Consider the following 14,048-nt stretch of genomic DNA (forward strand, 5'->3'; position numbering starts at 1 on the left):
TCCCCATGTATACTGAGAGATAATTATATTCCCTTATTTTAAAATTTCTATTATATATGTGTATATTACATACAGTTTATTTACATGCATGTGTGCATTTCTCTATGATGCTACTGACATAAAGAAATGATATGCTCCAAACATTTCAATTTTCCTAATATATGATCAGCACTTTGCTACAAGGTGTTCACTTTCAAATTAAGAGCTATCACACACCTGAAGCACATCTCCGAGGTCTGCTGTGCTAATGTCTGGATCCTCTGTGGTGTTGAAAGGCACAGGAGTTATCCGGACAAGGGTAAGCACTCTAGGTTCCGGGTATCTCCACAGCATCATCCCTGGGCTATCTTCAGTTTCATTACAGAACAAGACTTCATAGACACCAGGTAGTTTCAAAGGTTCTGTCAAATAAATATATAATTAATTGTATGCTTTTAAAGGAGGAATATGTTGGTTTATTACAGTGAAGAAGAATATAAGAGAAGAATATAAGGAAGCTGGTTGATTATGTTTTGATGCAGAAGGAAATCAAGAATCCCTTTTAAGAGAGACTGAATAGTAATGTATTAACATCCTTGTCAAGTCATCTTGATGTCTTTTTACTTAACGTGCATTTAAAACTCTCTCTGTCCCTCCCTCCCTCTCCCTCTCTCTCTCTGTCCCTCCCTCCCTCTCCCTCTCTGTATCCCTCTTCCTCTGTCTCTCATACCGAAGTGGTTGCTACTTACCAGCATCTTGTATATACTGAAACAGACCCGTGCGTAGGTCGTCTGAACTCTGTTCACTTTTGAAAGTCTGGTTCTTTTCCACAGGAGATGACATTTGAGGCATGGGTTCAGAGATGTGTACATTTCCATTTTTCTTGAGGTAATCACTGAGTAATTCATGCAGAAGAACTATACAATTCAAATGTTCTTGACCCCAGAAGACCTTTAAAATCATATGAAAAATTCCAGTGATTCTTAATACAAACATTTCTTAAGAATAGTTAGTACAGTCATATTTGAATTAATGCAAGGCTATAACACTTTTCAATTTAATTACTGATAATTATAATTTCTATAAATTAGTTGATCCACAGGGAGAAATTCTATTACCTGTATAAATATATAACAAGCAAGTAAATTATATATTATATCCTGAGAATTTTAAATGCTGCATTAATGAAATTATGTTGATATGAAGTAATGTATATGAAATAATTTAGCAAACACAGAAGAGAACATTTATTATACTCTGAGAGAAGGTAATCAAGATATCAAGATCCTCTAGGACAAAATGTTAATAGAATAATAATAATAACCTTATGGGGTAGCTTCCCACATGTGGTCATGAGATTAAACAAACCTGATCCTAGGGTTCCTTTCTTGGCACTCTTACTTTTTAGAGAAAAAGAGAGGGAACCTGCTCAATGACCCCACACTTAGAAGGTCCCTAACATCTGCTTAGTGACAATGTGGAAACATCCAGAATTTCACAGATCCTGAGAATCAACTGACAGGAGGTAAAGCAGGGTTTGAGAACAAAGGGATTTAGTTTTTCTTCTAACAGGGAAGAGTAAGTTTTCTTCTCCAGCATGTGAATACTAGTCTATAGCAGAAGTATGACCAGTAGATAATTACAATTTTCAATAATTTTAAATTTCTTCAAAGATATTGGATAAAGATAATACAACAATTAATTCTAAGGGAACCAGATGAAAGAAACAAAAATCATAGAAAAGAATACAGAGGTGTGAGCAAGATTTAATCTATAGGTTTAGGCTCTACTCTAGGAAATTAAGAGATTCTACAGTAAACCTACTTTTGTTCTAGTCAATCTGACTTTTATTGGATGCTGCTAAATAGAAAAAGGTGAGAAGTCAACTTGGGGAGTAGAACACCATCCTTTAGCCTTTAAATTGCTAAGTGACAGTAACAGAAGGTTGAGATGATAAGACTTGTTCTTTGCTCTTTCTGTTACTGTTAATATGGAGTGACTTTGCTGCCTTGGAAAGAAGATAATACAACTAATGTTCTCAATAAAGCAACAAAAAAAATCTCATGCTTAATGTTAAATTTGTCGAGATTTTTGAGAGATGCTTAAAATCTCTAAAACATCACACAGAAAAAAGTGATTAGGATCTCCCCAATCTTGCTCTATATCAGTAAGAAAATTAGTAGAAAGCTGGGGCAATAAGACTTTTAGATGAAAAAAGAAATTCATGAATAATATACCTTCACTATTGACAAATCAGCTATTTCAATTTTCTAGCACTTCAACCTTTCAAGCTTTCTGGACTCATGTCAAGTTGGGAGGGGGCAGAGACATAAAATCACATGAGGATTAAAGTAAAATCTACCCACAAGAGAAATTACAAGAAATAAGATGGATACTCTTACATTTTCCACTTGGCTTTATGACAAATGCATGAGATCTCTCTCCCTCTCTCCCCCACCCCCATCACTCTTTCAAATAAATAAATATATCTTACAAAAATACAAATGCATGAGAAGTTGCAATGTGACATGCATTAAGTTTTAATAATCAAATATCATAATATTGAAGGAGCCTAACATAGGGAGGTAGTATTTTATATGAGTCTAGACACTGTGCTGTGACAGGTTGAGTACTTCGTACTCAGGAAAGTTTCACATTAAAAAAAAGTTTGACCCAGCAATTCTATTGCTAGTTACATACTCAAAAGAAATTAATCCATATATCCACACAAACACTTGGACACAAATGTTCATAGCACCATATTTCCAAAAATGGAGAGAACTCAATGTCTGCCAACCGTTAATAAATAAAATGTGATACATTTATAAAATGGAAAACTCAGTCTCAAGAAGGAATAAAACCATGACACCTGCTAAAACATGAATGAATCTTGAAAACATTATGTTAAGTAAAAGAAGTCAGTCATAGGGCCAGTGTTGTAGTGTAGCAGGTAGAGCCATATGGGCATCACCTCATGTTCCAGCTGCTCCACTTCCAACCCAGCTCCCTGATAATGGCCTGGGAGGAGCCCAGAAGATAGCATTCTCTAGTGAACTAGCTGATGGAAGGTCGATCTCTCTGTCTTTCCCCCTCCTCTCTCTGACTTTTAAATAAATAATCTTTTAAAAAATCATTCATAAAAGAAGAGAATATTCTATGATTACTTTTATATGAAATGTTCTGAATAGGCAAATCCATAGAGCAGAAAGTAGATTGCTGGTTACCTAGGCCCGAAGAAGGGTATAGATGGTAATGGGGAGTGACTGCTAATGGGTTTTCTGGGGGAACAGTATTGAAAATGTTTTCAAACTTACCGTGGTAATGATTGCAAACTCTGTGAATGTACTAAAAAGCCATCAAATAGCATACTTTAAATAAGTGAATTGTATAGCATGTGAATTATATCATGATAAAACTGTTAAAAATCTGACAGTACCCTTTCTCTCTACACAAAGATTTAAATTTTAGTGAAACAGTTCAAAAAATGGACAAAGGCGACATAAAAACTTTTGAGAAAAATATTGCCAGTTGCCACAGACCTGTAGCAGACCACCTCTTAAATCGATGGATATTTTTGGTATGGAATGTTCTGGACCTTGGTTGCCACTGTGTTTACACCATCTAGCTTCCAGATTGGCAGTGGCACAACATGGTCCTACCAAAATCCGACTTCTTTCATTGAGACTTGTTTTAAGGAGAAAATCATTTATGCTGAGTTGAAATGATGATCCAAGAATTATGCCTGAAAAACAAAAAAAGAAATGGAGAGAGATATGTATCTTCCTTAGCAACACAAACCAAAAGTTAGGGAAAGAACTATCTGTATTTTTAAAGAATGTTAATTCATCCTTTGCCAGAGTCTTCTTTTTCAGCTGGCTCCGCACCAGAGCGTCATGCCATTTATACAGAATTCTAGTTATGGAGCAGGTATACCTCATTCACATTCCTAACAAAGCAATATTTGCCAAAACATTATGACTTTTTCCATGTGTGAGCATTTTAAGTTTTATGAGTAGAGACATTTTCATTAAATTGTGCAAGTTTTTCAAACAACTACATTAAGAATAAGAACAGCTGCTTCATTTGTCTATCGTTAACATGATGGGAAAGGGCAATTTTCTGTGATTTCTCACAGTAACAGAGTACAGTATATTACTTTGCTAGACACTCAAGTTTTTGACTGGCCTATGTTAAAATTCAAAACAATCAAAATATATAACATGTGTTTTCTAAAAATTTTAGTTTAATCCAAACTTCACACATCATAACCACTTGAAGTTTACAAAGTCTTAAAAACAGATAGTGGCAGGTTAGATTTATGAGAAAAACTATATGCTGTAGTTCAAAGTAACTACACCCAGAAAAGGAATACACTTTAAAATGTAGGTTTTCTTTTGAACTTAAACTAGGAATGCAGATCAAAACCTTTTCATAAAACCAATGGCACACTTTAAGATACTTAGATGCAAAGTTAGAGTGGTAAGTTAACTTTCCTCCCAAGGAGCTCATATTCTAAATTGTCATTGTGAATATCGAGTTTCACCAGACCACATTTATAATGCCTATGGCTTATTTTTCTAATGATACTTGAGCCTTAGAAAAGATGAAAGATTAAAAAACACCTTAGGCACACAGTATCCACGTCTCAAAGTACAGTACCCACATTGACTTTTCAATTCTTTGGAGACTCGAAAACTTCATATGTGTTGTATGATCCTACTGCAGAATGAAATATACAACCTCTAATCCTCTGCAGAAGGCATTGCATCCACAAAAGCTTAGAGCTAAGACTTCTGTGAACAAAGTATCATGGTAGAACTCAGTTTCTTAATATTTTCATCAAATAGATCATGCCATTGAAATTTCCATTTCATTTATACAATCACCTTGATTCAAAGCCACATTTCACCCAGACAAAATAAAATAAAAACAGAAAATGTAAAAAATAGAAATAGCTCAAAAATATCCAAGAGTTCATATCACGTTTTTTAAGTTTAGAGGTGGAGCCATAACTTCCTGACCTAACTGCATTATACTTCCTGGCATTTTAATACTATTCAACAGTAAAAATCTGCTAAATGGAGCATATCAATTCATCATCCAGCAATTGGTCACATGGGATAAAAGTATAGGCTCACTTCAGTACAGTAATCTAGAGAATGAGCATTAGGGGATGTCAGGCTTATATCATCCTTTATTTTCAATTACTCATATCTTTGAAACATTGTACATCAACAAACTCAGTTATCTCGTGGCAATCAGAATGTGAATGTCCTACTGTTCCTGCATACATAAAGATCTTACACCAAGAGCCTCCTAGGTTGCTTATCTTATATAATTGCTGTCATTATTCCTTCAAACACCCAGATTGAAAACTCTTAGGTCCTTCTTGAGGATTCTTTCTTCCATGGATAAATTTCAAAGACACCAATTTTTATTTCACTCTCTCCAATGTCACTCTTAAGCTCTACTATTTTTTAAGCCAACAAGGAAGAGAAATTAGTAATCTCAGTGACTGAAAGGTAAGACCATTTGCCATCAAGCTCCAGTAGACTGACTACCCTGGAGGCAAGGACCATCTTACTCAGGGTACTATGGTGCAAAATAGTTGCTACTCACAACAGGACATGTTCTACTTAGCTCAGTTGATAGTTTAGAATTTGATCCTATTTTCAGCTGTCTTGATAACATTCCCCCCACCCCAAGAAACCTTTTATTTAAGGAATACAAACTTCATGCATTTCATAAGTACAACTTTAGGAATATAGTGATTCTTCCCACCATACCTGCCCTCCCACCCACACTCCCACCCCTCCTCCCCCTCCTTCTCCCTTTCTCATTCCCAGTCCCATTCTCCACTCATTTTTGATTAACTTTATACACAGAAAACCAACTCTATACTAAGTAAAGAGTTAACAATTTTCACAAAAAGAAAAAAAAACTGAATTGGCAGACAGGAAATAAAAGTGCTTAAATCTTTGACATTCTCCATTTTGTATGACTGCAATAGAGGCTAATATGGCTAGATAGAAGGGACCTTAGAAGCTATCTGCCCTAAGTCCCCTTCCTCTAAAACACACACACAATTTTTTTTCTAATTTGAAATCACTTTAGATCTATTAAAATATTACAGAAAAATATGAAGTTCTCAAATTCCCTTCACCTAGCTGTGTAACTATAGTACAGATTGAAAACAGGTAACTTACATTGATATAATACTATTAAGTAATCCACAGATCTCATTTAAATTTTGCCATTTTCCCCCCATTAATGTCTTTTTTCTGGTTCTGAATTCAAGTTAGGATTCCCACAGAATTTAACTGTCAGTTCTCTTGGGCCATCAAAGAAGGAGGTACCTTTCTCTGAAGGGAGGAGAGAACTTCCACTTTGACTATGACCTCGTCTAAATAAGATCGAAGTCAGCGAACTCAAAAGGCTTCCATAGCCTTGGCAACTCATGACAAGAGCCTAGGGTGATTACTGATGCCATAAACAAGAGTGTCAATTTGTTAAATCAACAACGGGAGTCACTGTGCACTTACTCCTCATGTAGGATCTTTGTCCTTAATGTGTTGTACATTGTGAATTAGTGCTATAACTAGTATTCAAACAGTATTTTACACTTTGTGTTTCTGTGTGGGTGCAAACTGTTGAAATCTTTACTTAATATATGCTAAATTGATCTTCTGTATATAAAGATAATTGAAAATGAATCTTGATGTGAATGGAATGGGAGAGGGAGCAGGAGAGGGGAGGGTTGCGGGTGGGAGTGAAGTTATGGGGGGAAAAAACCATTGTAATCAATAAGCTGTACTTTGGAAATTTATATTTATTAAATGAAAGTTTAAAAAAAATTGTCAGTTCTCCCCGGCTGTCTTTAAGCTGAGACAGACCATACAGCTTTGCATTTCATGACCTTGATACTTTTGAATGGTCTAGGCCCATTATTCTGCAGAGTGTCTGCCAATTTTGGTTTATCTGACACTTTCATATTTTGGCAAGAATACCACAGGCAAGAAGCCCTTCCTGCAAGATAGTGGGCAGGGCGTCTGGTACTGCCGTTTTACTACTGGCAACATTAACTCTGATCACCTGCTTCAAGTAATGTCTGCCAAATTTTACAACTGTTAAAGCATCATTTTCCCCTTTATAAATAAGAAATACATTATGGGAAGATACTGGAAGACTACACACATATTTTCTTTTACAAACTCTTACCCACTAAAGTGAATGCATCAATGGTTCTCGACTTGCAATTATTACTATGGTATGTGATACTGATTCTCCTTTATCCTTTATGGTAATAATTTAAATAAGTGATTCTCCTTATTTAAAGCTACCCTTCAACTTCATTTACTAATTCAATCATTCATGCCAGTATGGACTCATGAATAGTTATTTAATGAGCTGTAATCCAATATGATCATTTACTTTGTTGTTTAAATTGAACCAGCTTTAGCCATTGGGAGCACCTTTAAGTTGGTTCCTATATCCTTCTGATATACACACATCATTTTCTGAGAACTTCTTTACTTTCAGGTCATAAGATATTTCATGCTCATCTTATATTTTCCCCAGTCCCATCTCTGATGTCTGCTAATTCTCCAAGGAGTTTGGTTTCTTTTGCTGAAGATTGGTATTCAGAAAGCAAAATCTGGTGGTAGATATACTCAACGCCAATGGGTTGTCACTGATCCTAGGTCCTCTCAACAGACAGAACTAAGAAGTATAAATGTACTTGTTTCTATACTACCCTATGTATACACACATTTATATCTATTCCTGTATTTATCTATTCATTTATATTCAAAACCCTGAATTTGGGCAGGTGACTGATATTGTGGTTAAGATGCTGCTTGGGACACCTACATTCCGTATTGGAGTGCCTGGGTTCAAATCCTGGATCTGGTTCCAATTCCAGCTTTCTGCTAATGCACTCTGGGAGTCAGCAGGAGGTGACTCAAGGACTTGAGTCCCTGACACCAACACAAAAGACTAAAATGAATTCTATGCTTCTGGCTCTGGTCAGGCCCAGCCCAGGTTATGGTAGGCATTTGGGGAATGAACCAATGGATCAAAAATCTCTGTCTCTTTCACATGAAATAAAAATAAATTAATAAAAATAAAATATACACCGAATACTGAAATAGCACTTTAAAAGAAAAACAGGTATTTATACTGATACCTCTGGTTCTAATCCAACAACACAGAGTTGCTTCTAGATTTTTTTCCTTATATTTGTAATCTCTATGACCAGAAAAACCTGATGAGTACCTCCTTCTGATGTGTTTGTTTCTAATCATCCCTACAATATCATTTGGAGTGAGTAGTTAAAATTATAGTAAAAGAACCAAGACAGACATAAAGGATAACTATATAGAAGCAAAGGTAATTATCTATCAAAGAAAAGACTATCGACAGAAAGGGTTGATATTAGTTTATGGAAGTCTCTTTGAAAATGCACTTGACATTTTACTGGGTACATGAAGAAGAATAAGATTACTTTTCTCCCTCTATAGTAACTTCATCTATACAAGAATATTTGTGAGCATATGACAGAATCTATCTTTGTAGAATTAACAATACAGAAAGAATTTGGATCTTACAAAAATATATCTACTATTCAGAAACTACTTCAAAATACTGATTAAGAACTGTCTAAATTAATTTTTGAGGTTCTGTCTAAAAAAACTAGAAATGGAATCACAAAATATGTATATTACTCAGAAGGTGTCTATTTTTAAGGAATTTAAGTAGGTTCATGGCTCTTCTTAATCCCTAAAAGTTATACAATTTATATATATATAATTTTATATATAAATTTATATACAATTAATATGTATTTATGTATAAATACATATTTATATAATAAATATAAATATATAAATATCCTATATTTATATATAAAATATTTATATGTAAATTATATATATATATAAATATATATGTGGCAAAGATAGAATGAAGAATTCTGGACTCAAACTATTATTAAAAACATAGACATTTTGACAGCTTTTGTGCCACTGTATATACCATTAAACTCATGAACACTTCCTACTGTCACACAAATCCTATTTTTGCTTAGGCAGAGAGACAGGATGGCTAAAACTCTCAGCAGAGTAAAGATAAAGTAGAATTAAGAAGTCAATGGTCAAACATTTGGGGGCCTGGAACTAAAAGAAGAAAGTGGGTCAGACTTAGGTGAGCATGGAGGATGCTGAGATAGAGGGCCCCTGGCATTGAGGCAAGCACTGATCCAGCTATAATTGTACCTCAACAGTAGCAGAATCCAATGATGGGTTTTCCCAGAAGTAGTCTAGTGGGACTAGGGATCTGCCGCACTATCATTTCACGTTTGATGATCTCTGGAGTTTCAGCTGGTTCAGGGATGACCATTAGACCTAATGAAAACCAATGAATATAATAATACTTTTGGGAGAAGGATCCTTCTCTTGCTCCTTGGTCTTGAAGAAATGGAAGTGCTAGAGCTGCTGGAAGCCATTATGTAGGAGCCCGAGGCTGAAGGTGTGTAACACAGGAAGCAGAAACCTGCTGAATTCTGCCGTGCCTAAGCGCAGAACTGGTTTAGTGTTTTTTTTTTTTTTTTTTTTAACATATGTGATATTGCTTAAATAAGTTTAGGTTAGATCTTCTGCCACTTGTAACCCACAGTGTGACAACTAATACCGATTTTTTTAAAAAGATTTATTTATTTGAAAGTTAGAGTTACACACACATACATACACACACAGAGAAAGATAGAGGGGTAGGGGGAGAGAGAATATCTTCCATCTGCTGGTTCACTGTCCAAATGGCCACAATGGCCGGAGTTGGGGTGATCTGAAGCCAGGAGCCAGGTGTTTCTTCCAGGTCTCCTACATAGGTACAGGGGCCGAAGGACCCGGACTATCCTCAGCTGCTTTCCCCTGCTGCGCCACAACACTGGCTCCATGATACCTATCTTCTAACCAATGGGATTTTAAAGGGTGATCTTCAGTCTTCTAGTCTCCCATAAATTTCCTATTTTAGTGAATTCCATAACCAGGCCTGATTTTTCAAACAGGTCCTACTCCCATGCTTTTAACTCTCTATCAGGTATATGCACACCTGGCTTACCTGCAATTGGAAATGTATGTACACATGTGTTCATTATTCAGTCAACATTTACAGGTTATCCTCTGTGTACTGGGTTACACAGAGATAGAATAAGTAATTTCCAATTTTCTTTCATATCAGATTCTCCCTTGGTAATCTGCTAATTGCAAGTTCCGAGACAGTAAGTACTGAGGACAGGGGTAAAGGGTAGATAACCAACAATATTTACGATGCTGACTCTGTAACACATGTGAAACACTGAAGAACAGAACACTTTCCTGCTATCATTCCAATGCTATAATATTTTGCTTCTTTTTCCTTACTTCATGTGCGATCAATTCTTCCACTGATTTTGGATGCCTAGGGTTGCTATTTTTTCTCTCTCTATTTCTTTCTTTCTTTTCTACAATAACCTACTGCCCCTTTTCTAATCCTTTTACAATTTGTACTTGCCTGTTTTTCAGGTCTACCAGCATTAACCCAGGCCTAACATGAACAGACAAATGACACTGAGAACTCAAGAAGATGCTATTTCAAACAAGAATATTGCCTTAAAAGGAAGACCTTTCTCTCTGTCTCTCTCTCTCACTGTCCACTCTGCCTGTCAAAAAAAAAAAAAAAAAAAAAAAAAAAAAAAAAAAAGAATATTGCCTTAAGGCATTAAGAAAATACATGACCAAAAGATACAAAATTGTGATCCTGGTCATTTTTGTCCCCTTTCTTTTCTTTCTTGCTATATACCCATAAGGAAATGAAGTGTGGGTCACTTCTGAGACACAACAGATTCAAGTCAACCCTATGTCCTTCCCTGCCCACTATGCTCACTACACATCAACCTGCCATGATCCTGCTCCTCAGAGAATCCAGTTATCTGAGCACCACAGAAAATTTCACCCACAAGTGTTGGCTTTTAGGTTTAAAATTGAGTTGTAGCTTTCCTTTGAACATTTCCTATTAAAAGAAAAAAACCTATAACATCAGAATAGGAAAACATGCTGGTTAAAGTGGTTTTAATACTGGTGTTAGTGACCAGTGATAAGAGATAGTGGTGATTACTTAATACTAAAGAACAGGGATGAATTTCACAAGGGGACATTTATAGATTGCAAACCAAACTGCACACTGTTACCACAACACAGGAAAATCATCCCTGGGACTCACGATGGGGTTATTAATTCCCCTTTCCTCTTTCAGTTTGGGAAGCCAGCCTCTGGGGACATCATTGCTTCCTTTTTGTCTTCTTCATCAGGAAGCAAGCACACCAGCGTAATTAGCTAGCTAGGTTCCTGTGGAGCCACAGTCATACGACCATCCATATCATAAGATAAGGAAACCACAGAAAAAAGTACCATTACCCTCAGCCATACTGACCTCTAAACTGACCCCAGGCTCATTAGAACATCATTAGCATAGTGGCTGAGCTTATAACCTGCCTCCAAAATTGCCCAGAATGACTCTGAAAGGATCTTTGGGGGGGCACCTCATTCCTGGGCAACCCTGCCTTCTTCACAGAGCAGGCCTCCTGCCCTGCTAAATATTCTGCCTCCTCATGGCAGGATGGAAATGAAAGAAAAGCTCCCTAGACACTCTGGGCAGTGCAGAACCAGTAGGTAGAAGACCTTTCTCTCTGTCTCTCCCTCTGTCAGTAACTCTACCTCTGAGTAGAGTAAATAAAATCTTAAAAAGAAAAAAAGAGGGTAGAAAGGAAATATGTAAAGAAATGCCACAGAAGTTTAGGATTTGAAATCATCATTAAACCTTTGAAAACATGACTATTTCTACAGTTGCATAATTACGGATAAGGTCATTTTTTAAAAAAACTTGCAAGGGTGGGGAATGTCCAGCCCACAGGCTGTATAAGGCTCATGAAATCATTTGGCCTGGTTCGGCCAAAGCAACCACAGGTGGGACTCAAAATTTAATAAATCTATAGCAGGCTAGCTTTTAAGCTGATAATTCTGTATGGCCTGTGAATGATGTCATAAATACCCGAATGGCCCTTGGCAGAAAATAGGTTCCCCACCCCTGCAATAATTTTAGGCTTTCAGCAAAGTTGCTGTCCTTCATCCAGCTTCCCTCAATGTTAACAGCTTATATAAAACCAGAGTATGATTTCCAAAAACCACTGGATTAACAGTGACATAATTCTAGTAACTAACTTATAGATCTTCTTTGAATCTCATCAGTTTCTTCTATAATGTCTTTTCTGTCCATCCCAGGCTCCTATGTTGCATTTAACAATTGTGTGATCATTTTGACCAAGTATATAACCTTTTCTCTCTGCTTCCTCTCATTCAACAGAATGCTTTTCTGCTGAGTTTTTCCATTGACCGTTTTCAAAAATCTGTGTTTATATTTTTGATTTCAGTTGTAGCAAACTAATGGCAGATATTTAATTAAACTAAATGAGGTGTAGCAACATTGAGAAGTAATTTCAGAAACAACTGGCGGAATAAACAGAAATAGTCTTGCTTTGTTTGCATACTGACATACTTTTCATTGAGTATAAAAATTCAGTTCAAGGAACAAATAGTTTCTTGACCTTCAAAATACTCCATCAGAAGACTAATAAACGCAAACCACTTGTTTTGGAAAATATTTATGAAATGCTGCCAGCCCTACATCATCTGTATCTACTAGGCCCTTAGGAAGGCTTCTACTTTTTGCATGCTGACGGAGCAAAATGCAATCTAAATCAAGCTTCTGTACATCATTAGAAAGAGTACGTGATGATGACATGTGCAAGTAAAGCATATCCAGGTATTTTTTTTTAATCCAGCTGGAAGCAATCTTAGGCTATTAGGAAAGCAGCAAGCATGTGCTAGATACATCCAGAAGCTGATCTGCATAACAATGAAACATCAGGATGCCTCAAATGGTCGAAGACTTTTTTCCTAAGTGTGCTCCATTAAAGTATGATCAGTTCATGAAAAAAAAAAATGCAATCTTTTTATTTCTAGTTCCTTCAACTAATTATGTTCAAGTACATGAAAATAGTTCTTGGTGTCTTAATCATGAAATAAAAGATTCTCATTCCTACCAATCAGAATATGTGAATTGGTCAGTCTATGTAATTACATTTAATTCATTCAATCTTTTTAAGAAGACTGGAAGTATATTTTGTACCTATTAAAACAGTCAGCTAAAGCATAAGAAAAATTGACATATGAAACAAGTCCAAACACTAAAGGATGCCTGCTAACAAATTCACTTCAAAGTCATCACAATGAGAGCCAGCTGGGCTGGCCCACCTAGCATGTGCATCCCTTCCCCTAAGCACCTGGATGACTTCTCACAGGCAGGGTTTCCGGGGTTCCCAGAGATTGTCATCTAGTTCTTACTGATGAGCAAACGCTGGGACCCTGAGTCTACTCCAAACCTTTTCTTTTCTGCATAAGAAAATGGAAAAACAAGTGCCCAGGAGGAATTCTTTTCTTTCGCACAAAGAAAGGGAGAATTGTTCATGAGAGAAGAGGTGTCTACCGAGTTGGCTACTTATACTTGGCCCTTGTCTGGGGAAGGTGTTTTTTGAGAAGTATTTTAAAACTCTGTGATCCTAAAAAAAAAAAAAAAAAAAAAAACTAAAGCTACCAGAGTGATGGAGGATGTGCGTTCCCTCCGTCTTCCCCTGCAGCCTGCCATCGTGCTATTTTTACAGTTGTGTGAGTTTATTAGAAAAATAAAACTTGACTGGATCATGTGGCTATGTTAAAGAGAAAAAGGGCAAACTGGCAGATCTGACTGTGCCTATTGGAAAGTACGTAACGGCCTCCTCATGGAGGAAAGGACCACATTTGAAAAGCTTCCACGAACACTACAGTAGCTGCTTAATTTAATTGCATGAGGAAACCACTGCTGAATCATTTCTTTTAAAGTAAGTCACACAGATAAAAGAACCAAGATAAACGTAAAGACATTTTGAAAACAAATGCCTTTGCACAGTGACTAGAGTGGCACGGAGAGACTGCCTTGAG

The 14,048-nt window shown here is 36.4% G+C and overlaps 1 protein-coding gene across 1 annotated transcript in view; it reads right to left on the bottom strand.

Annotated features, from left to right (window-relative positions):
• The window catches only part of VPS13B (vacuolar protein sorting 13 homolog B), a 785,675-nt gene that overhangs the window by 159,452 nt on the left and 612,175 nt on the right, over positions 1-14,048 (bottom strand). Inside the window, 3 exon segments of the mRNA XM_062188180.1 lie at positions 217-401; positions 729-930; positions 3,519-3,721. Coding sequence (XP_062044164.1) covers positions 217-401; positions 729-930; positions 3,519-3,721 — 590 coding nt within the window.

This window comes from Lepus europaeus, chromosome 4 (assembly GCF_033115175.1).
Source record: "Lepus europaeus isolate LE1 chromosome 4, mLepTim1.pri, whole genome shotgun sequence".
NCBI classification, from domain to species: Eukaryota; Metazoa; Chordata; class Mammalia; order Lagomorpha; family Leporidae; genus Lepus; species Lepus europaeus.